This window comes from Brienomyrus brachyistius, chromosome 17 (assembly GCF_023856365.1).
Source record: "Brienomyrus brachyistius isolate T26 chromosome 17, BBRACH_0.4, whole genome shotgun sequence".
Lineage (NCBI taxonomy): Eukaryota > Metazoa > Chordata > Actinopteri > Osteoglossiformes > Mormyridae > Brienomyrus > Brienomyrus brachyistius.
The window spans coordinates 12,068,136-12,092,844 of record NC_064549.1 but is presented as its reverse complement, the minus strand read 5'-3'; the positions used below and the strand labels follow the sequence as shown (position 1 = coordinate 12,092,844).

Below are 24,709 nucleotides of genomic sequence, written 5' to 3'. Positions count from 1 at the left end.
GTTTTACATTTACCAGTTCAGAACCACTAGTCTACGTGTATACAGCGTCCTCTGCCGTTCATTACTATTCACATCTTACGGAGTTGTAGTGCAGTGATGACTTCCGTTTCCACTCATTACTTTTAGTTTCTTTCTCGACGTATGATTTTTAGGGTTAACAATACAATATGTGTTATATTATTTTTAAGCAACCGGAAATAATTTTATGTTTAACCGCGGCTTACTTTAACTGTTCTAGTGCAGGTAAGACGATTTTCATGTGTCTCCTGATACCAACACGCGTCCTACACGGGCGAATTAAGAAAAGGCCTATCAGTTCTTTAAGTGGTTTGAGATGGCTATCGATGTAATTTTTAATTTAGACATTAAATATGACAGGTTATCGTTGAATTGAATGCTCACTTTAACCACACATACACTGCTTTGTCAAACTTTTAATACAAGAAAATATTAGAATTACTTAAAATGAATGTAACTGACTGCTTTTCGGTATTTTATAGCTTGTTATAGGTTTCGAAGAAGACATAACAGATATCTCTTTAGATATGCTCTTGGCATTTCTTTGATTGTGTCTTAAACTAAGCGATAGCCCTTGTCTGCCTTTTCCCAGATCTGTTTGTGAGAGGTTAAATGCGCTGTCTGCTCATCATTTCGATCTGCTGATGTACTGTATTGCATCTGATGAGTAGAGATGCACCGATCGATTGGCCAGGAACAGTGTTGTGCCGAATTCTGCACCCCTGCCGTGAAATGCAGGGTTTGGACACAAGTTATTTCCAAAAATTGCTGGAAAGGATGCTGTGAACCGGTGCTGCTGTGATAAAAGCAAGAGGTGGTTCTTTTGATGAAACTGATACTTAGGCTCCCGCGTTCATTAAATTGCACTTAAAATGCAAAGTAACTTCTTACATTACACTCCAAAACATTTTCTTGTAATAAGAGTTTGAAAAAGCAGTGTATCATTCATTTTAAAAAGCGTGGGCCCAAATTTCTGTGTGTGTGTGTGTGTGTGTGTGTGTGTGTGTGTGTGTGTGTGTGTGTGTGTGTGTGTGTGTGTGTGTGTGTTTGTCTGTATAACATCATTATATACACTTTGCAGAAGCGGTCCACTCCCTCCATCGGCACTGCGTGGCGTCCCAGGGAACTCGCTTTTTGAAGAACATCCAGTTTCTAATGGTGGATGACATCACTGTTTACTACTATAAAAGCGGTTCTAGCGAAGATCCAACAGTGCCGGCATGGCTGAACCATACGGAGGGCTTGGAATTGTGGAAGCAAGTCAGCCTGAATCTCAACTTCAACAGACATGTGATGGACACTGCAGTGAGACTGACTGCAGAGCATTTCAACCATTCAGACGGTAGGTGTGCACTCGGCTCTATGCAGATTGAACTGTATTCATTGTTGTGTATTTCACTGTGTCATTATTTAGCAAAAATGAAGCTAAAATGAAGAAGTCATATGTGAAAGTACAACCTAAGTGAAAAACTAAGTGATTCACTAGCTTGTAGAACTACCATTAGCAGCAATAATTTGAAGCAATTATTTTCTGCATGACTATCAGTCTCTTGCATTGTTGTGGGGGAATTTTGGCCCGTTCTTCTTTACAACATTGCTTTTGTTCATTGAGATTTGAGGGCATTCATTTACACACAGCTCTCTTAAGGTCCCACCACAGCACTTCAATCGGATTGAGGTCTGAACTTTGACTGGGCCATTGCAACACCTTTTTTCGTTTTTAGCCATTTTGTTGTAGATTTGCTGGTGTGCTTGTGATTATTGTCCTGCTACATGACCCAGTTTCAGCCAAGTTCTAGCTGTCGGACAGATGGCCTCACATTTGACTCTACGTTACTTTGGCATACAGAGGAGTTCATGGTCGACTTAGTGACTGCAAGGTGCCCAGGTCCTGTGGCTGTAAAACAAGCCCAAATCATCACCCCTCCACCACTGTGTTTGACAGTTGGTATGAGGTGCTTCTTCTGATATGCTGTGTTTGGTTTTTGCCAAATGTGGCGCTGTGCATTACGGCCAAACATCTCCACTTTGGTCTCTTCTATCCAAAGGACATTGTTCCAGAAGTCTTGTAGTTTGTTCTGATGAAAACCTAAGCCATGTTGCCATGTTTTTTTAGAGAGGAGAGGGTCTCACCTGGCAACCCTACCAAAAAAGAAATACTTATGTAGTCTATCATTGTACTGTCATGAACTTTAACACTTAACATGCTAACTGAGGCCTGTTGAGTCTGAGATGTAACTCTTGGATTTTTTTAAATTTCTCTGAGCATTGGGGTGAATTTGCTGGGATGTTCACTCCTGGGAAGATTGGCAACTGTCTTGAATGTTTTCCAGTCTTTCTCACTGGAGACTGATAGACTTCCAGTTTGTAATGGCCTTATAAACCCTTCCCAGATTGATGGGCAGCTACAATTGCTTCTCTAAGATCAGTGCTGATGCCTTTTTTCCTTGGAAGTGTGTTAACACACACCTGAATACTCCAGACCAACAAACTGCCAAAACTTCTGCCTTTATAGAGATGGTCAAACGTGCTCATGATCAATTAATCAATTGTGTGTGTTTATAATTATGTATATATGGCATGATCAGTTAAAGTTGAGGCCTCCTGATATGTTTCTCACTCAATTTTGGTTTCTCCTCTCTGAAGATCACACATATCAGGCTCATGGTCACTGTGAATTGAACCCAGATGGAACTAGTAGGTCTTTCATGAGCCATGCATACGATGGCATGGATTTTGTCAGCTTCGATGTCGAGAGGAAATCCTGGGTCGCAGTCGTCCCACAGGCCATCTTCTACAAACAAAGACGGGAATCAGACATGTTCGATTTAAATCGTCTTATTGCTCACTATCAATCTGGTTGCATTAACTGGCTGAAGAAGCTTTTGGAGTATAGTATAAGTGTACGGAAAACAAGAGGTAAAGCAGTATATTTCTTTATACTTAATTTTGATTAAACTTTCTTTACAAATATTAATTATTATTCATGCTCTCTGGTTAGTTTTAACGGTTGTAATGTTTAGCATTTAAAATATATTTTACATCATTCATATTTGGAAATTGTTGGTTGTGCTTGTCATGTTTATTAAAGGTTCTCATTTAGAATTTGTTTTTTTTTTTGTTTTTTTTTTGCAGTTCCAGAAGTGAAGCTATTTGCCAGGAACCCCCCTATGACATCTGCCATTGAAGTCACATGTCATGTGACTGGCTTCTACCCACGGGAGGTGCATGTTGAGTGGTTGGGGGCAGATGAGCTCCCCCTGATGGAGGGTGTGATCAGTGGGGAGGTTCTGCCCAATGGTGATTTAACCTACCAGCTGAGGAAGATTCTGAGGGTGCCAGAAGATCAGGGAACCCAAAGCTACAGCTGTCGGGTGGCCCACAGCAGTGTGCCTGAGAACATCACTGTCATCTGGGGTAAGATCTGCCCTCGCCACATTCTGTAATGCTGCCCTTACTCAGCCTCTGTAGGGTCACGGCGTCATCTCCGCCTGCTCTGGTGCTGGGGGCTATGCTCTCACATGGCTTACAGACCTAAGTGTGGGCTCCTTCCTTACAGCTCCGGAAACAACTCGTCTTTATGGAATAATCCCCGGGGTCCTTCTGGCTGTATTGGTTCTCATGCTTTTTGCAGTCATCTTCATCTTCACAGACTGTGCAGCAGGTGAGACTTTCAATAAACTGATACTATCAAGACATGAGTACTTAAATATATTCAGCCTTTATAATGTGGACAGTGTGCCTTCTTGTGATGTCCATCCATACGTTAACACAGAAGAAGCAACAGTTCACACTAGACTGTCTTTTCTCATCTTTTCACATGAAAATATCACTGTAAAGGGTTAAGGAGATGAGCAGAAGCACCAGGACAGATTACAGGATGGATTGATGACGGGACTTTTAACTACAGTGGAGAAGGTGAAACAGTAAGAACTGCAAGGACTAACCGGGCAAAAACAGGAGCTACAGTTTTGCCCCGCAGACTCCGTTTTCCCTTTCAACAGAGAGATTTCCTCCAGTTTGAGGCTCCCTAGTGTGTCAGTTATTAACCTATAACCTCGGATTTCAGAGTGTAATGTACTTTTAAGCTTTCACTATTTATTCTCACTCGACTGATTATACTGTTGTAATTATTCCCATATGTATTTAACATTATGCCTTATGTTAAAATGTCTACCTATGCATCTATCCAGTGAGATACAGTGTCAGAGTCGCTAGCAGAGCCTGATATAGCAGAGCGACATAGGCAGCCGCCTAGGGCACCAACGTCTGAGGTGGCACTGACTTGCCAGCTAGTTTCAACGTCCTCGGCTCTCTCACGCGGGACGGAGGATGCTGGCAAATGCAAACCCTGAATTGCCGGCTTGTAGTGGCTGCCATACGCTGTTTCTCCCGGTACTGAAGTGGTCTCTCATTTCTTGCAAAGGATATGTCAATTAACATCATCTGTAGCTTCACCAGTGTCATTTGAGGTATCCCATGTGTGATTAATATAGAAGTATTAAGAGATGGTGTGTTGCTCAGCACAGATACCTCACACGTCTGGGACCTTAGGGATGTCCTTGTCTCCGCCATGTCTGCATGTGTGTGGAGTTTGCAGGTTCTCCCCGTGTTAGTGTGGGGATTTGTCTGGGTGCTCTGGTTCCCCTCCATGGTCTAAAACCATGCTGAGGCCTATTGGCATTCATAGGTTGTCCATAGGTGTGTGTGTGTGTGTGTGTGTGTGTGTGTGTGTGTGTGTGTGTGTGTGTGTGTGTGTGTGTGTGTGTGTGTGTGTGTGTGTGTGTGTGTGTGTGTGTGTGTGTGTGTGTGTGTGTGTGTGTGTGTGTGTGTGTGTGTCAGTGTGCCCTGCGATTCATTGGCACCCCATCCTGGGTTGTTCCTTGCCTTGCACCCATAACCTTTGATATAGACTCTAGACCCCCTGCAACCCTGAATAGAACAAGTGGTTTTAGAAAATGGATGAAAGAACTTGGATACGTGGATCTATGTTGCCTGTATTATATCTGTGTGAAATTTCAGCACATGGGCAGAAAACACCATATTTAATACATATCTTGTGTTCACTCCTCTCTGCTGCGTATCTCATACTTATTCTCTGTTTAATTGTTAATTGTCTAAAGAGTGTGAAGCTGATATCGCGCTGTGTTGAATTTTGGGTAATAACATTTTGTTACATACAAAGGGAAGGAAGCTGAGGAGGTGATAAGATGACAAGAAGTGGGTAGCTGCAGTAAGAAGCTCTTGTACACAACAAAAACAAAAAACTGCTTTAAAAAAATCCAGTCAATGTGGTTCTGCCATGTGAGGCTAAGAATATGACGTTCTTAGACAAAAACGTTGTTGCAGTTTGCTGTACTCTGACATATATGTGTCCACATGTCGTAAAGTGATTGGTGAAAGGTACTTTTTAGCCCTGTGCATGTGCTGTGAATTTACATTGCTTGGTTTTACCAATTTAGCCTATACACACTCATGTTTACATTTCACAGTTTTAAAAGGCAGTTTGAATACTAGGATAATAATAGCTATTGATGGATTCATGGGTCATGTTTTCAAAACATTGTAGCCAGACTACATTGCATGAGTAAAAATTAATTTATTTTTAGTGCTTTCAATGAACAGGTTGCTTTGCTAAGGCTCTTGTTTACATTTTTATATGCTTTGTTTCTACTGTTTGTGAAGCAACCTAGAGCGTAATAAAGACTTTAAACAACTTTTCTCTCTTTCTTTAAGTATAGCGATTCTTTGTGAGAACACAACTTACATTTTTAAAGTTTTAAGTCTTTAAATAAGATATTCGCACAATGCACATGCACTTAGTCCAAAAATGAGATTACAATGTCCAGGTACATTGGGGTCTGCAATCCAGTCTTGGGTTCCTTGTGGTTCCACCTCGTTTCACTCCTGAATGTGGATGTAATAATGTTGGCTATAGTACTAGCATGCCATTTAGCGCGTCCCTTCCCTCTCAGAGAACCAAAGGGGTTTAGTCAGAAATTGTCCTTCTCATTGTAATACCTGACAATTGGCAGATGTGGTTTCTTCTCCCAGAGCTTTTCTGAGTCCGGATGTTCTCTTTGGATGCGGAGGAAGTGTTTGAGTAGATTGGATATACCTAATTCAGTTTGGAGAAATGTGGATTCGGCAGTGGGGTGGCATGGTGGTGCAGTGGTTAGCACTGTTGCCTCACACCTCTGGGACCCGGGTTTGAATCTCCGCCTGGGTCACATGTGTGTGGAGTTTGCATGTTCTCCCCATGTCGTCGTGGGGTTTCCTCCGGGTACTCCGGTTTCCCCCCACAGTCCAAAAACATGCTGAGCCTAATTGGACTTGCTCAATTGCCCGTAGGAATGCATGTGAGAGTGCATGGTGTGTGAGTGTGCCCTGTGATGGGCTGGCCCCCCATCCTGGGTTGTTCCCAGCCTCGTGCCCATTGCTTCCGGGATAGGCTCCAGACCCCCTGCGACCCAGTAGGATAAGCGGTTTGGAAAATGGATGGATGGATGGATGGATTCGGCAGTACATTTGTAGCCTGGGTTACCATTATATCATTCACATTTAGCATGCATGCAGATGAATTATTCTCAATCTGATTATTTCCCGTTAACATGCATCACTTGCCAAAGCTGCCCATTCTTCCTGCTTCTTTTTCCAATTGCAATTGAGCTTCTTTCTATTGCACTTAGGTCAACCGTGCTATTCCAAGGCTTTGGGAGAGGCGCCATGGAACCCTGTATATCTCTATATGCCAATGACCTCCTGCTCTATGTTAGAAACCCTATAACTAGGACTCATGCAATTGTGTCATTGGCTGATTTACGACAAAAAAACGTGCTTCTCCATGAATCATTTAGCCCAACAGATCCATCAAGACTCATTACCTCTGTCTCCAGGTGAGTTCAGATACCGAGTGATACACGTCATCCGCTCTCACATCTGTTTGCAGCTAACTATTTGCAAGTTAACCAAAATGAAGGCTGAATTTGAGAGATGGCTTAGTCTACCCTTTACTATAACTGGGAGGATACAGTCACTGAAGATGAATATACTTCCCTCAATTCTTTATTTACTCCAGTGTCTGCCAGTCTTACAATTTAAGTAGTTTTTTTTAATTCAGTGAACCAATCTATAACCTTCATTTGGTAAAACAAAGTCCCAGGTGTTAATAAATGCATTTTCCAAAAAGGTATTGAGGTAGGGGGACTGGGGCTTCTTAACTTTACTTATTATTACTGGGCATCCAGTACCCAGAAGGTTCTGGTTTGGCTCCACCAGCCAGATACAAATTATTGCCTGCTTGAAGCACAAAAACGTCACTCTTTTCCTGATCTCACACCTGCCATGGTGTCAGAACACACTGTGCATAGAGCTGTGGAGCTGCAGTCCAGTCAGAGTGACCATGCTGACACCTGTGAACCTGTCTACTGCCAAAAGCACCTACAATGGGCACGTGAGCGTCGGAACTGGACTATGGACCGATACAAGAAGGTGGCCTGGTCTGATGAGTTATATTTTCTGTAACATTATGTGGACAGCCAGGTGGGTGTACGTCATTTACCTGGGGAAGAGATAGCACAGGGATGCATTATGGGATGGAGGCAAGCCAGAATAGGCAGTGTCATGCAATGGGCAGTATTCTGCTGGGAAACCTTGAGTCCTGGCATTTATGTGGATGTTACTTTGACAGGTGTGACCTACCTCAACATTGTTGCAGGCTAAGTACATCCCTTCATTCCAATGGTATTCCCCAATGGCAGTGGCCTCTTTCTGCAGGATACTGTGTTTTGACACAATGTAAAAACTATTCAGTAATGAATAGTCAATCCATTTGAGCATCTGTAGGTTGCGCTGTACAAACAAATGAAATTAACAAGGAAGAAATGAAGTTATGCGTTTATTTTGATCAATTGCGTGCACCCAGTTTGTGGATAAATGCAGCTGATAAATTGATTTTTAAAACCCCTACCCCTCAATGCAGCTCGTATTAGACTGCAATGCAATGACAGTTATATTTTCATCAGAATTAAATAAAATGTCTGAAAGCTATTGTGGCGTGAGGACATTGTCAAAGGATTCTTGAGGGTGCCCCCTCCAGTAAAGTGTTACCAAATGTAAACAGCCAGAGGAGCAGATTCTTCTCAGAAAAAAAATGAAATTACAAAGAAGAAAGAAAGTGTACTTGCTCACCAGACCCATAAACAGAGAGCAATTTAAAATATATCTTCATTATTGGGGTCCAAGCACTACAGCCTGAATAGATGTCTTGGCCACATTTAACATCAAATGTTCCATTAGAATGTCTGTCAATGAATGTGTATAAAGTATGGAAGCACACTCTGTGCACATGACTATTATATCATATACATATACATGAATATTGTATCATTACACCAAATTTCATAATTCCTAGTTATATATAAGGGTAATTATATGATGCTTAATCAGGGCCAATAGTTTTGTTAATTTGAGGCAAAGAAGTTTTGATGTGCAATGTATTCAAACTAAAAGAGTTTTTTTAAGTTGTTTTCAGTTATCATCGGTATCAGCTTTCACTTTCAATTTTCTTTTTCAGATTAACAGAACTATTGACCCCGATTTAGCACCATAATATTATAGCCTGCTGAAATCTGACTGGCTGTTGTCTGCCATGTTTAATGAGTAGATGACCTTTTATTAAATGATTAGTTAGGGCATCTGGCCATGAATCCTGATACAAAATAATTTTTTTCTGTGTCCAATCATTTGTCACGAAATTCAGGGAGAGACTTTAGAGAGACTTGCCTGGTTAAATAAAGGTAAATAAAAATAAAATAAAAAAAGAATGTCAAACCAGCAAACACGTAGCAAGTTTGATAATAATCAGATGTTCTGTTGATGAGGAATCAGTCATTAAGAGCAAAAAGAATGAAATGAATTTTTTTTTCATCATTATTAATATTATTGTTTATTATTTTATTATCATTTATTATTATCACCAACATCATTATTATTATTTTTAATGATAATAAAAATCATAATAATAGGGGCGGCATGGTGGTGCACTCTGCCTGGGTCACATGTGTGTGGAGTTTGCATGTTCTCCCCATGTCATCGTGGGGTTTCCTCCAGGTACTCTGGTTTCCTTCTTCCCCTATGAGTGTACTTTCTGCTCTCATTTCAGGGCCCAAATCAATATTCCTTGCACTGCTCACTACTCAATTCAGTGTTATATTATATTTGTTGTGTTTGTTATGTTATGTTTGTCACATGTTACGTTGTCTTTATTACATTAAGTTTCTTATGTCACATTTGTTACATTGGGTTTGTCGTGTTGTTTATGTTTGTTACATTATGTTAGTTACATTGTGTTTGTTATGTTTGTTACATGGTGTTTGTTACATGGTATTTGTTATGTTTGTTACATTGTGTTTGTTATGTTTGTTACATGGTGTTTTATGTTTGTACTTTCTACCTTCTGCTTTGTAGTGCTGCTGGCTCCAAGCTTTAGTCCTGCTGACAGCTGTATTTCTTCTCCTTGGGGTCTGTTTGAGGAGGAGCCGCTGGCTTTTTCGGCAGCACATGACCGGAGACGGGGCGGGCAGTGAGGCAGACTGACACTGTCTCCAGCACCAGACAAACGAGGATTTGTGGCATTTAAAAACATTTCGGAGAAGCAGCTCTGCAAGATTCCTGCTTATGAATGTTTTGAATATTTGCTTTATTTAAGCGGCTATAGTCTGACCTTGTTTTCCCAGGCTACTGATAACGGACTTAAAAAGCAAAGACAAAGGACATGATCAGAGATGTGCAGACCTGTGTAAAGTTTTGCAGCCATTACAAAATGACCTACAATACTTTTAAAATCTTCTCTCAGTAAACCATGTAATCAAACAAAGTTGAATGATGAATTTCCTCACTTCTGAATATGTGGCCAGGTTCAACACAGTCCAAAGCCAAATGTGTCCATTAGAAATGGGCCAGAACAGAGCTGGAAAACAGACTTCAACAAGCACAACCCACACTTGGTAATATGCTATTTTGGGAAAGAATCAAGTTTGATTTGATTCTACATCAGTATTGGCCACAGGATACTCAGCAGCATGACAAACAGTGTGATTTCAGTCCTCCAAACAGCACTAGTGCTTTCCATTATCGCCCCCTGCTGGCTGGCCGACAGATGGCAGCGCTTCATGTTTTCTGCTCTATCCCATACCAGCAGCTCGGCTTGGGGGAAGCAGCAGCTGGAGGTGTAGCTCACTTTCAGAGCCCGCCCCCGGAGCCCGGCAGGCACGTCAAGCTTGGTCTGACCATGTCCCACTCGCGGCTCCACGAGGTCATTGTTGTCTCCTCCTTCAGACTGACCTCCTTCCTGGAAAATAGAGAGGTTGCCCCGGCCCTCAGAGACCTGCAGAGCAGCCAGGCCGGCCCTCCCCCTGTCCACCACCCTTAGAGAAGAGGTCCATCTGCCACGGCTGCAGTCTGCAGTGCAGGAAGCCTCCACGTGTATTGCCAAACAAGTCGGGGGGGTGGCATCGTGGTCCTGGGGGGGGAGAATTTGTGAGGGTGTCAGGAAGGAGCAGCCCATGTTAAAGGAGCAGCTGTCAGCCTCAGAGACTCACTCACCTGCACGACGACGCTCAGCCGCACCACAGCATAGTTGGAGTCTGCGGTGTCCAGCGCACGGGCACTCAGAGTGAGCGTCACCCCTTCCCCGGCTTCGGAGGCGTTCGGGGTTTTCAGCAGCACCTCCCCTCTCACCCGACCTCCCTCACCAGCAGAGAGCCTACGGTGAAGAACAGGGAACCAGAACCAAAAGAAAAGTCAGTCCTTCAGAAGAAGTTTATTAGCAGAGCTTGTAGGATTATTATATTTGAATGGTGATGGGTCATTGGACGTTGAAGAGTAACTGGAAGTTGAACCTACAACATTCTGGTGACAGAAACAGCCCCTTAACCATGACTCGAACAATTACCTGTGAGGACCTTTCTGTAAGAGGAACCCGTGGTCGTCTTCGGCGGTTAGCGTGAATTGCCGGGCAGGGCCGTGGTTCCACAAGTCAAAACGCACCATGGCAGTTTCACCAGGAATCAGGAGGGGTATGGAAAGAACCTGTGGGAAATGGAGGGGGGGGGGGTGATTCTCCGCTCTGTCCACAGTTCGGCACCCAGACCGCTGCTTTTATTCTGCTAACGAACGTTAGCACCCGCATTCCCTGGGCTGCATGTGTTCTTTCCATTCCTCATTATACTTAAAGTACTTTGTTGTGACGTGTCAGGACTGTAGGCTCCTTCCAGGCTGCTGCCGTGTTGTTTACACATGTTCATGGTTCCTGCATGGTTCATACTGTGTGATTGTGGTTATGCTAGAGTACCTGTATCTGCACATGCGTGGGCTGGATCATCTCAGTGGAGACTCTCTCCAGCCTGTTCCCCCTCCCATCTCTTCCAGACAGCCTCAGGCTGAAGGGCTCCCTGGGCATCGAATCTATCCTCCCCACCAGCTCCTCGCTAGAGGAAGAGGATGACGAGGAAGAGTTGAGTGGCACCACCAGAAGGCTTTCTCCTCTGCTGCCCACCAAAGTTACATGGCTGATAGAAGCCTTGTCATCTGGGGACAGGCCTATTATGGAAAGTACCAGAAAGGTAGGCACACCTGGGGAGGAGAGCAGTTAGTTAAAACAACAGAAAATAAAAACAAAATGAATCAATGAAACTCAAAACATGCACCAAAAACACAGCAGATATCAACGTAAAGGCTTCCAGAATTGACCTAAACTGTACACATACACTATATGGAGAAAGTATTGGGACACTTGGCCATTACACCTACAGGAACTTTTATGACATCTCATTCTAAAGCCATAGGCACCAAAACCCTATTGGGTTTGGATTTTGTCCATATAGTGAGTATCTAAAAAATCTGAAAAAAAGCCTCAGCCTAGCAACAAACGCAGATGTAGCTAATGCATTCTGCAGTGTTACCCAGTCCGGTCCTCGGGGACCCACAGCCGGTCCACATTTTTGCTCCCTCCCAGCTCCCAGGAGCAAAATCATGGACTGTCTGGGGGTCCCCGAGGAAGGGTTGGCAAACATCGGTATACTGGGGCATAACATCTCAGAACCTACACAACTCACACACTCTCCCTACCTGCCACAGGGGTGCCCTGCACCCTGGCCAAACCCGGGTGGGTGCCATTAGCCAGCACAGCGAAATAGTACAGGAAGTCTACACTGCTGTCACCTGGGGAGACGGTGAGGGGGGGGGGGGTGACAGTTACACTACACAGACCTTCAGTAGTGTTGTGTCCAGCAAATGCTGCTCAGTATCTAACAACAAGGTTTGTCTCTGGTCTCACACCTATGGCTTGGATGGTAATGTGGCCGTCTGACTCTGCATGGAGCCTCCAGGTGCCCTGCTCAATGGGGGGCAGTAGGCTGATCCTATACAGGCCATGAGACATCTCCAGGTGAGCCAGGGGCCGCCGCTGCTCCAGCAGGGACTGGGTTCGACCTGGAAGACATATCCGTGAACGAGGAAAACGAGAAGGCAGAAGCGTATGTGTGAGAGCATGATGCCACTGCATGCTTCCTGGAGGGTGGGGGGGCAGGCTGTGGTGCTGCACCTGTAGGGCTGGTGAGGATGGAGCTCTTCAGCACACCGGCTAGGTGCACCATCACCGACTTCACCGCACGGTCCACGTGAAACGAGTGGGAGGAGGTGGAGACAGAATCACTGTCCACATGCAGCAGGGTGACCTTCAGGGGAGGGGGGGGGGGGTCTGTGCTGAGCTGTTGCAGATGCTGATGCACATCTTTTGCTCTCTTTTATTTCCAAAGCAAGGTCTGACATGTTATTTTATGTTTAATGCCGAACATTCATTGAAAAATTTCCCCGGCAGATTTACCTTGCCGGCAGAGATGTTGTCCTGCACAATGGCAGACACCTTTTGGATGTCACTGTTGGTGGTAGCGATGGTCAACCCCCCTGACACGGAGGACAATTTGTAGTAGAGGGAGAACCGCTCTGGGGACAAGGCCTGCCTCACTCTTCTTATCTCTCTTCTCCACCCCACGGAACTCAGGTCCTCCGTTAACAGGAAGCTGACCTAGCAGAGGCAAAGCAGACTGATGAGTGCAGGAGATTGGGTGAAGTGTCAGCTCCATTGTTTGTACCACAGAGGAGGGTGGGGGGGTTTGGTGTCAGGCAGAGGATGTGCGTCATTGGGTTAAGGATGATTGAGGGGTGTGAGGAGGACGATGCACAGGGGGTGTGCAGTATTGGGTGGAGGATTAGCAGAGGGTGTGCAGTATTGGGTGGAGGATTAGCAGAGGGTGTGCAGTATTGGGTGGAGGATTAGTAGGGGGTGTGAAGAATCGGACAGAGAATGTGGGATGTGGCATCTGGTTGAAGATTAACAGGAGGGTGTGCGACATCAGATGGAGTATTAGTGGAGGGCTACGGCGGCAGGTGGAGGATTAGTGGTGGGTGTTGCGGCACGTGGAGGATTAGTGGGGAGTGTTCCGGCAGGTGGAGGATTAGTGGGGGGGTGTTGCAGCAGGTGGAAAATAAATGGGGTTGTGGCAACCTTGCACTGCTTCTCCCGCATCAGGGCCTCCACCGCATCATACAGGTGAGCATCTTTGGGGGAGGCATCGGTGAAGACAAACACTTCTGACAGGGGGGGGCTGTGAGTCAGGGCCAACTGAAACACACATACAACCCAACAGACAACAGACTGGTCAGGGCGTGTGACTGCGGGTGTGACCACGAGAATTGCACCACATAACTGCCAAGAGGAATGCATCTATTCTGGTCAATGAGGTTAAATAAAAAAAAGGCCTGAACCACAGACTTCAAACGATCCTTACAGTGGTGCTTCGTAATGGACTGTGAGATGATAAGTTGTATGTCACCGACATGAAGTCCCCCCCCGCTCACATACCAGCACTGCCGAGAAGCACATCTCCGGTTCATCTCCGCCCCCCAGGGCCAGCAGGCTTTCCATATGCCTCATAAACTGCTCTGGATTGTCCGTCTCGTATACAGGACCTACCCCTGAGACACCAGGCATGAGATCTCCCTTTTCTCCATCAAACAGTCACCCTTCGCATTGAGGGTAGACCCAGGCAAATGAGGAAACTGCCCCCTCACCTGGGTCATGGAAGGGCACCAGGATGAAGGTGCTTGGCTGCTGCTGGTCTTTGGCACGAGCCCGGATGATGGACAGGGCGCGGAGGCGGGCGGCTGTGATCTCCTCGAACATGCTGCCTGTGGTGTCCATGACGAACACGAGGGCCGGCTGCTGGCCCACGCTGAACAGCCTGCGAAAGGTTAAAGCGACACAGCTACACAGCTTACTGCGAAACCACAAGCCACGCTCTGCTGTACAAAACAGATCTTTGAAGCCTGTGAATATGTGAATATCTACTTCAAGCACTTTGTTCCCCCTAAGGGTAAAGCAGCTGCATCCGGACATCTAGACAATGAGTCTCTTGAATAGGCTTATAGTACCACTAACTGCCTACCCCGAATTAGGTAGCTCTGGTCTAAGATGTCATTTTGCTATTTATCTCTTACGACTTGAGTGTTTGGCACCCCCTCCTGGGTTGTTCCCTGCCTTGTACCTGTAGCATTCAAGATAGGCTCCAGACCTCCCGTCACCCTGAATAGGACGAGGGGTTACAGAAAATGTATGTATGGATGGATGGATAGATGGATGGATGGTTGGATGGACTTTAGAGTGCCATCATTTTTTTGGTGATGAAGGCATCTTGCCCTACATCCACGGCCTACCTAAGGAAGCTGGAGGCTCCCACAGCTTCCCGCAGGTCCAGCAGCACGGCCCTGGTCGCCGCAGTGGCAAGCTGGGCAGCCTCTTCGTGGAGATAGTGGTGCGGGGAGAAAAAGGGGGAGGTGCTGTCCTTGTTGATGCCGCCCTGGGCCCCGTGGTGCCGGCTGCTGTCCAGGATCCCACCATGGCTGCACTTACCTGGCAGTACAGGAAGACAGAACTAGAGGATCCATGCAGCATCCTGACAGCTACCCTGCATTTCTACCATCACAGTGAAGCATGACGAAGATCTGCAGATCAGCCATATGCTGCTCATAAGCCATGAACTGGTCTAATTACATCATTCCCTTCCTTGATCGTTATCATCGGTTTATCCACTTGTGTTACATTTCCTGAGCATTTCAGGCCCTTTCTACCAGTGCCCTATAAGGCATTGTGAGTTAACTCCATACTGGGCATTTCTCCCTTTTGTCCTGAAGTTTGATTTGAATTGCCCTCCATTTATTGGTTCAGTGCCTGTTTCTTGACTGTGGTGGTTTAAACTCTGATTCTTCTGTTGTTCTGTCCCCTTTTACATTATTTTTACTGGTTGTTCATTGACAACCTTGAGTTTTAGATCATGTTTTGACTTTGGATAATTCAGGGATTCTGAGTTGCTGAGTCAAGGCTGAAGGACCCCTTGTTTTGCAGACATCGGTAATCACAATGGAAAATGTGTCTGGCTGTAATGGACGGATACTCACTGCATTGCTGCCGGTTGTAGTACTACACCTTCACTAGCTGTGTTGGTTGTACACACTGGGTGGTTGCCGGTAATACTGCTATGCATTGGCTGCCTTTACTGACAGCTACAGTGCCATACCTGGTGGTTTCTTGGGCTGAGTGCTGAAGTACCCCGTGGTGAGCAGAGGGGTGTGCTGTCCCTCCGTGAGTTGGCTCAGGATGTTGTTCCTGCAGCTGCTTGTGTAACAGTCAGTGCAGGTTGGAGTGTCCTCTGGAAAGGGGGGCATTAGCATTACGGCTTCATGATGTTGGAAAAAAAAATCTTTTTTTTTCCAATAAATATCGCAATATTTATAAAACAAAAGGGAATTAAAAATAAATCAATTTCTCACAAACACGTCTGAGTGATTTAATGAACGAGGATGAAAGTGATTCTGATTTGGCTCAGAGACCGCAAGCAGAGCTCATGCATAAATAGCGGTGGTAAGCTTTCAACTAATGTCAAACATATACTCCATAATCTTGAAAAGGAGCGGGCATTGAAATTGCATAGCTTGTTAAGCTTCGTTTTCTATAACAATTTAAATGTTCTAGGAAACGTAAATTCCCTGCTCTCGGTCAACTGTATCAGCAAGATTTCTAAATATCAGAATTGTAATGAAAAATAAAGTTTCTTATGAATGCAAGCAAGTAAGAACTTCAAATAAGAATTTCACTGTACTTTGTACACTGTACTTGCTACATCTGACACTAGCTCAGATTGAATTTGAAAGCAGAAGAAACTTAAACTGCAATTAGATTTCGAAGACGCTGCACACAGATGGACATAATAGTGTTCTGAATATTTTCTCTCTTGCTTCAGAAAATACAGACCACTCATTCTTAAAAACTGTACTGTACATAAACACATAGTCCAATGACAAAAGGAGACCATACTGCCCCCAGTATTTTTGGTGGTACTGTTTCTTGCGTACACAGAGAGCTCCACTAGTACGTGCAGTGACGGTACGTAGAATCCACGTAGAACACGTGGTCGCCATGATGGGTACATGACCGCCATGATGCGTAGGTGACCGCCATGATACGTACGTGGCCGCCATGATGCATATGTGGCCGCCATGATGCGTACGTGAACGCCATGATGCGTACGTGAACACCATGATGCGTACGTGGCCGCCATGATGCGTACGTGAACGCCATGATGCGTACGTGACTGCCATGATGCGTAGGTGACCGCCATGATGCGTACGTGACCGCCATGATGCATATGTGGCCGCCATGATGCGTACGTAAACGCCATGATGCATATGTGGCCGCCATAATACGTATGTGGCCGCCATGATGCGTATGTGACCGCCATGATGCATATGTGGCCGCCATAATGCGTATGTGGCCGCCATGATGCATATGTGGCCGCCATGATGCGTTGTCGAGTATAAACTGGCCCTAAGAGAAATGATTGTCTCATCTGGGACGCCACGGGCGAGAAGCCTCACCTGAGGCCACTGGTATTGAAGGCTCCTCTGGGTGCAGCAAATGAAGGTACAAGGAGCGCTGTCCCATCTCCACCCAGTTACTGTGGCTGTAGAAATCCTGACCAGAGAGGAAGAATAGGAAATGCAGGTCACATTTGTGGGTTTGGCCCCTGGGTCTCTACATCTACCACAGAACTCACTGTGTTTGTTTAAAGGTATTCTGATATTCTGAAATTCTGCAGATGATATAAGCAACAACCTGGAGAGATCACTCTATCTTATAGCAGATTATGAAATAGCCTGTTCCTGAAATGGATGTACAGTCATGGTCAAAGGTTTTGGCAGTGACACATATTTTGTGTTTTGCAAACTTTGCTGCTTCAGCATTGGTTTTTTTTACATGTTTCTGTGGTATACTGAAGAATTAACTATAAACATTTCATAAATTTCAAAGGCTTTTACTGGCAAATACATCAAACGCTACCATAAGTGCTGTGTTTTGCCAACAGTGAAGCATCCTGAGATCATCCATGCTTGGGGCGGCTTCTCATCCAAGGGAGTGGACCCAAAAACACTGCCATGAATGAAGAACGGCATCAAAACGTCCTCCAAGAGCAACTTCCTGAAACGATCCTGGGGCAATTTGTGATGATCTGTGTAATTTCCAACCTGATGGAGAACCACGTCACAAGGCCAAAGTAATAACGAAATGGCTCACAGATCATAACATTGACATTGTGGATCCGTGGCCAGGAAACTCCCAGCTTTTAATCCCATTGAAAAGCTGTCTACCCTAAAACGCAGGAGGACAAGGACAAGCCCACAAATTGTCATCAACTGCGAGCCCAAACAAGGCAAGAATGGCTCGCTGTCAGGCAGGATTTGGCACAGAAGCTGATATCCAGAACCAATTGCAGAAGATTTGAAGAAGAAAGGTCAACACTGTAAATATTGACTCTTTGCATAAAATGTATGCATTTACCTTTAAAATGTATGAAATGTTTATAATTGTCCTTCAGTATATCATAGAAACATGTAAAGAAATGCTGAAGAAGATCTAAAAATGCTGAAGCAACAATGTTTGCAAAACAAGATTTGTCACTGCTAAAACTTTTTTAGCCATGACTGAACTTTATTAATGCAAGTACCATCCTAATATAATTTGAGCAAGAGCATAACTTTCAAAATGATACTGATGCAGCAAAGTTTTGTGAATGTGCTGCCTATAGCTGTATCACCTGTAGGGAGTGGAGCAGCTGTCCCAGACTCTGCCGGGCTCCTTGGTACTTCTTGGCCTGGACAGAGAACAGGGTCTGGACCCAAAATTCCCGAAGCATGGCAGCAGCCTCCTCCACATGCTCGGAGTCGAAGTGGTACACCGGGTCTGACCGCGTGGCACTCAGGAAGTCCATGGCAGCGTTGGCTCTCACAACCTCCCCAACTGCATGCCAGAACTCCCGGCCCAACCTGTCCTGAAGTGGAGGGGATGCTGTGAGTCTGCCGCTGTCCCTGCAGGATCCCTACATCACCACAGACATTGACAGCTTCTTCAGGGGACAGATCGGCCCATAGTGCGGCAGGCTGTGGTGGTTGGGTTAAGCAGGTTGCCAGGGACAGCATTAAGCAGACTGCTGGGGACTGTGGACAGTGTTAAGCAGGCTGTTAGGAACAATATTAAGCAGATTCCTGGGGACTGTGCTAAGCAATCTGCCAGGGACAGTTTTAAACAGGCTGCCAGGGAGAGTGTTAAGCAAGCTCCTGGGGAGTGTGTTAAGCAGGACGTCAGGGACAGCGTTAAGCAGGTTGCTGGGGTTGGAATTAAACAGGCTGCTGGGGAGTGTGTTAAGCGGGACCTCAGGGACAGTGTTAAGCAGGTTGCTGGGGTTGGATTTAAACAGGCTGCTGGGGAGTGTGTTAAGCGGGATGTCAGGGACAGCTTTAAGCAGGTTGCTGGGGTTGGATTTAAACAGGCTGCTGGGGAGTGTGTTAAGCAGGATGTCAGGGACAGCGTTAAGCAGGTTTGCTCTGCTCTACCTCCCAGTGTTACAGCTAATGTACTGTATCCCCAGTAGGATAATCACTCAGTCAAACCCTCAGGATCCCCTCACTGTCAATAAACTGAGCACACTTACCTTCCCTGCAATGTCTCTGTCCATGGCACCCAGTGTTGCCAGTGTGACGTTGAGCAGGGCCTGCTCCGTCATGTATTGGTGTGTGTGTGAACTCCAAGACATCGTCAAGATCTGGGACCAGAAGTTGGGCAGGAAGGCCTGGTGGCCGGGCAGAAGCAGCAGCAGGCAGCTGAACACACACAGCCTTGGGTGGGGCATGGCCAGCGCAGAGCCCACTGGTCCACTCGCGTCTCGGGATGAGGGTGAAGGGAGGACTGAGGAGGAGAGAGGGACCTGTTTTACCTCCAGGTTTCTTTGTTGTTATGTATTTTAGTTTGTATTGAAATGCTTTAAGCTTGAATTTGCTGGCATTTTATATAGAGAGTTGCAGTGAGAGTCAGTTGGTGAAGCACAGGAGATAGATGGCAGGCGGTTGCATGCATCCATCGCATGTCAGTTTGGTGAGACACCGCTTCATTGAACTTCATTTTTTAACAAATCATGGGTGGAGGAATCAAACCCCACAATGGTGCCTGTCAAAACCCATGTGACACCCGCCCACATCAGCAGATGGCCCCCAAGGTGACCACCTGTAGGGTTGACCAGCCCTGCCAACACCCTGGAGGTGTGAGCCGCAACAGAATTCATTCAAAATGAACTATAGCTGTGTAGTGTGCCTCACACCTCAGTGTACGTCACTCTTCAGTGTGTGTCACTCCGCAGTGTACATCACTCCTGAGGGTGTGTCACTCCTGAGTGTGTCTTGCTCCTGAATGGGTCGCTCTTCAGTGTGTGTCCCTCCTGAGTGTGTTTTGCTCCTGAGTGTGTCACTCCTCAGTGTGCGTTGCTCCCGAGTGTGTCCCTCCTGAGTGTGTTTTGCTCCTGAGTGTGTCACTCCTCAATGTGCCTTGCTCCCGAGTGTGTGTTGCTCCTCAGTATACTTCACTTCTCAATGCCTGTCGCTCCTCAGTGACTGCTGGCCTCCCTGGTGAGGGTGAGCTCACAATTCCTTTGCAGGGTTCTCTAGAGACAGAAGCTGCAGACTATTCAGGTTTAATCATGCCCAGACAGACTCTGCAGCCATCAGTTTTGCCTTCACTTATGAACATGCAATACAGGTGCCAAGGACGTGTCTGTGATAGCACTCCTACTTTACTCTGTGTGAATGAGGGCTGGCTGATGCTCTATTCTCCTTGCACAATACATGAATCTACACAGAAACGTACCCTCTAATGCCTATGGCACACAATGAAGGTCACTTCCCACTGAACTTATCTTCACAAACAACCCCGCTCCAAAACTGAAATAATCTCAAACCATCCCAAGACACCATACGCATTTAGATTTGCAAATTCTTATCCAGCTTTGAGAACTGACCTTCTGTGAGTTATCAGTAATTCCTTCATGAACAATAATTGAACTTTTTACACCTTGACTTTGAATGTATTTGGATTACTGTGCTTTTAATAGCCTAAACATTCTGAAGAGGATGACCACACAGAGTTCGTCTTCTTTGTGGTCATGAGGATCTCCCGCACCTACCTGAGTTAGGGTCGCACTGCTGTGATGCCAGCAACCTGTAGTCGTGTGATCGCCGGCAGACACTGTGTGCGTGTGTCTGTTGACAGACTCTGCAGGAGCAAGGGAGGGTCACATCGAGTACAGAAAGTGAAAGAGAAAGATAGAACATCCCATATCTGCTGCCTACCACGCGAGCTGTGTATCTGCCCCACCCGAGATGGGCCCCTACCCCACCAGACATGGGCCCCTGCCCCACCTAAGATGGGTCCCTGCCCCCAGCAGGGAGGACATGACGCACGTGCACAGTCTTCAGCGTGTAACATTAATTGTGCACAGTGCAATAAATAAAAACATACACAATCAAAGGATCCACAACTTACACAGTAACTGTGATTCTTTTGTTATTCAGCTGCATGTTCAGTAAAGTGCACAGTGAAATAAGGAGGCTGGCCCAGATATCTTAGACAAACAAGGTGCTCAAACACCATATAGCTGATCTCCTTGTCGATATGGCAGAGTGCTGTTTGGTTTTCGGTGTGCACCCTGTCATGTGACCACATCATGTGGTTTCATTGGTGATTGTCCGGCTGGCCAATATCGGCACTATTATCTAAGCCCAGACTTTCACTTGTGCCGTGTTTTTTTCAGCGGCTGGAGTCTTTGTTGTGTAGACATTTATACCCGTTTCTTAATGACACTGAGCGTCACTTATATGGTGCAGCTAACGTGTACGTTCACAAATCGTCCTTAAGTACAATTAATAAAAGTTAATTAAGAATGAATGTGAGGAAAACACGTTTAAATAAAATCATTAAAGGCATCAGGATCTTTCTTCAGCTAAGTGTAACTTATCTCTTGTTCAGTCTGAGAAACCATTCAAGTAATTGCTATAAATTCTGAAAGCAGGTGAGATGTTCTATGCAGATGTTACACAAACAGGCGTAAATTCTTACCTTCGCTCATCGCCTTGCCTGTGATCTCCTTGGTGTCTCACCTCTGCTATGGCCACGAGACTGATGATGTCCCGCCCACAAGGGCTCCTGCAAACGTGCACTGAAGCTGCTCTGTAGCCAGGTACTTGGCTTCTGTTTTTGCTGTCTGGTGGGTGAGGGAGTTCATAAATATATAGCACACAGGCCGTGATGCAGATAAACCACTGGCAGCACGTGAAGGCAGCTCGCCTTTTTTTGAGGCCACAAGCTCCTTAGCCCCGCCCCCCTGGCATTGAATCTTTACAATGAGGCTGCATACATTGTTGGCCGTTTGTGCTGTGACCTCACACTTCTCCCCCCCTTTGGTCTGGCCAGTTCAATGAAGACACCTCCCTGCTTCCCTCCCACACGTGGGAACCCTTTTATTATGTCATGGTGGGAATGTAAAAGCAGAGCAGTTGCTAACCAACGCAACTCTTAGTATCAACCTTGAGGCTTTCTGCACCTTAACAAAGAGACAAGCCTGAACACAAAGGCCCCGCTGTGCCTTGTCCTGCTCAGCCAAGGCCTGCGGCGACTGCTGAGCGCTGAGTCTCGTTGCCCATAGAGACAAAGGCAGCCGTGGCATCGTAGTGACTTGTGCCCGCTCCTGTTTGACTGAAACCCCCCAGGGAAAGAGAGGAAGGTGTGGAAAGCAGGGAGGTAAAATCAGGGAATCCCCAAGTGAGCAGAAGAGTGAGGAATGGATGAGTAACACAGGATAGGTGAGGAGAAGGAAGAAGGAGACAATGAGTAGCTCAAGAATGCAGCTCAACATATGACTCACTTAGCCCAGACACCCTGGTAAGCAATGGACACATGAATAAGGTTATTCTCTGGCAGGCTGTCTGCATGCTGCAGACAAGAAAATAGCACACAGGTTGTGTGTGATGCAGATAGACCACCGGCAGCACGTAAAGGCAGCTCGCCTCTTTGAGGCCGCAGGCTCCTTGGCCCCGCCCCCCTGGCATTGAATCTTCACAATGAGGCTGCATACATTGTTGGCTGTTTGTCTTCCTTATTCTCTGGCAGGCTGTCTGCATGCTGCAGACGAGTGTGTTGAACACTCTCCCTGATAGGAATGAGCACCCACCTGTTGTTGTGTATGACCTCGGTTCCTCTCTGTCCGCAGGCTAATTTCAGTGGCTGTGCTGACATCTCCGACCTGCTCCAACTGTTTCCAGGCCGCTCACGCTCTGTCGCGGTCAGCTCATGTTCCACTCCGTGTCCCTTCCCCGTTTGGCCAGCAGGCGTTGCTGGTCATCCCGTCCCTCGTGTTGTCAGTCTTTGTGTTTTCCCGCCCTCCCTGTTGGCCACATGGCTCAACGCACTGAGCAGGCTAGTGCCTGTAAATCTCTCTGTCTTATGTTCGAATCCCGCCTCCTCTTTTTTTGTAGTTTTGTGGGTTTTGTTCCCTTGTGTTTCAGTTGTATCAGTTTTCTATTCCCTGTGTTTTCTTTTGTATTCAGTTTTGGCTTTTGCTCTTGATTGAGTTTCATGTTTTAGTTTATTAGCTTCACCTGTTCCATGCCCTTGTGTGTTTTCCTGATTTGCTCGTTGTCCTGCACCTTCCCCGATCGGTTAATTGTCTGTCTTCTGCTTGTCATTACCCCGTTCAGTTTTTGTATTTAAGTTCCTGCCTGAATTTAGTCCCTGGTGGTTCATTGTTTGTGTTAGTTTGGATGTTAGTGACGTTTTGAACGTTCTGTTAGTAGCCTGCCTGTCTTGACCCTTTTGTACATTTAGTCTTTGTTTATCCCCTTCTGTTTTTGACCCCTCGTGGTCCTTTTGGTTTTTGTAATATTCTAAGTGTTTTCTGTTTTGTTAAATAAACCCCTGTCTGGTGAGCCGCAAGTGGGGCGTCCGCCATTTCTGCCTGTATCATGCCACATCCTCACTCCAAACCCGCCCGGATCCATAACACACTCAGCCGGTTCCTCCAACCATGCAGAGAGTTCTAGAAGAACCTCCAACCTTTCCCCTGGATATGTAACGACCCTGTGCCATTCTGCTCTGTTTTTACCTTGCGTCTTCACTGCTTGGCTGACAAACACATACCAGCTCCTATGCAGCAAAAGCTGAAGTTTGACTGTTGACCAGTAGCAGCACATGGGTCCCAGGAGTAAAGTGTCATACATGCAGAAGCTGCCATTATGTAACAAAACATTCTTTTGGTTCTTTTATCCATCCATCCACCCATCTCAGGTACCACATACTGTACAGGGGTTTGCAGAGACTGCGGTGTTTGTCAGGAATGTGAGGTTACTACATATAGGTGTTTCCTCATTTGTGCACTGGTGCAAAGAACCAGTTCACTGAAGATATAAATAATTTAAAAAACCTCTTGAATTAGAATTTTGTATTCGTCTGATAAAATTGTTTATTTATTTAAATTGGGCTGTAACAATTTTTCATTTGGTATCAGTTGCTAAGTGCAGTGCCACACTGCTCAATTAATCATTCTTCCATCCATCCATCCATCCATTTTCCAAACCGCTTATCCTATTGGGTCGCGGGGGGTCCAGAGCCTATCCCGGAAGCAACGGGCACGAGGCAGGGAACAACCCAGGAGGGGGGGCCAGCCCATCGCAGTAATCGTACTTTAGGAGTAAAAATAAAACAGAAAAGAAACCCTAACATTTCAAAAATATGGAGGAACTCAAGGTTCCTGCTGTATGACATTATGGCTGCTCATCACTCATTCAATCTTTATTTATATAGCTCTGTTTTAAACAGAGTTTTCCGGTTTACAAAGTGCTGTACAGACATTTTAAAAGAAGAAAAAGAAAGAAATCAAAATAAGCAAAAAAAAAAAAACTAAAGAAAAGAAAGAACCTGAATTGCAAGACTTTATCTATCAATGTGGCCTACCTGTGCCTCTCAGGGACCTTTAACCTACCTCTTCTGGGGAAATGACCACCGATATAAATGATTATAACATCACTGGGGCCTCACAGGAGACTCTAGCCCTTACCTCAGTGGGGAATCTAGCTCCTACTTCAGCGGGGACTTTAGATCCTACCCCAGCAGGATCTCTAGACTCTACTCATAGGGAACTCTAGCCCCTGTCTCACAAGGAACTCTAGCTCCTATCCCAGCAGGATCTCTAGCCTCTAC

At 45.8% G+C, this 24,709-nt stretch overlaps 2 protein-coding genes across 4 annotated transcripts; one reads left to right on the top strand and one right to left on the bottom strand.

Annotated features, from left to right (window-relative positions):
• The first annotated feature begins 38 nt into the window (after positions 1-38).
• Positions 39-5,735, top strand: LOC125711725 (major histocompatibility complex class I-related gene protein-like). The gene is made up of 6 exons (XM_048980945.1): positions 39-243; positions 1,100-1,360; positions 2,665-2,937; positions 3,154-3,435; positions 3,578-3,682; positions 3,859-5,735. The coding sequence occupies exons 1-6, from the start codon at positions 168-170 to the stop codon at positions 3,870-3,872; spliced, it is 1,011 nt and encodes a 336-aa protein (XP_048836902.1). The 5' UTR covers positions 39-167; the 3' UTR covers positions 3,873-5,735.
• A 3,314-nt stretch (positions 5,736-9,049) lies between these two features.
• On the bottom strand, positions 9,050-22,819 carry vwa7 (von Willebrand factor A domain containing 7). Of its 3 annotated transcripts, XM_048980940.1 has the most exons (19): positions 22,686-22,819; positions 21,575-21,719; positions 20,643-20,731; positions 19,122-19,375; positions 18,228-18,509; positions 17,011-17,107; positions 15,654-15,785; positions 14,794-14,989; positions 14,152-14,321; positions 13,943-14,055; positions 13,586-13,702; positions 12,905-13,105; positions 12,623-12,755; positions 12,358-12,510; positions 12,148-12,240; positions 11,372-11,652; positions 10,973-11,109; positions 10,624-10,783; positions 9,050-10,540 (listed from the first exon to the last, which is right to left on the bottom strand). In XM_048980940.1, exons 4-19 carry the CDS (start codon positions 19,317-19,319, stop codon positions 10,067-10,069), a joined length of 2,937 nt encoding a protein of 978 aa, XP_048836897.1. In that variant the 5' UTR covers positions 19,320-19,375; positions 20,643-20,731; positions 21,575-21,719; positions 22,686-22,819; the 3' UTR covers positions 9,050-10,066. The 3 variants fall into 3 exon arrangements, with proteins under 3 accessions (XP_048836897.1, XP_048836896.1, XP_048836898.1); XM_048980939.1 differs by lacking the exon at positions 22,686-22,819 and having other exon boundaries at positions 21,575-21,770; XM_048980941.1 differs by lacking the exon at positions 22,686-22,819 and having other exon boundaries at positions 18,228-18,461; positions 21,575-21,770.
• Between the last annotated feature and the right edge of the window lie 1,890 nt (positions 22,820-24,709).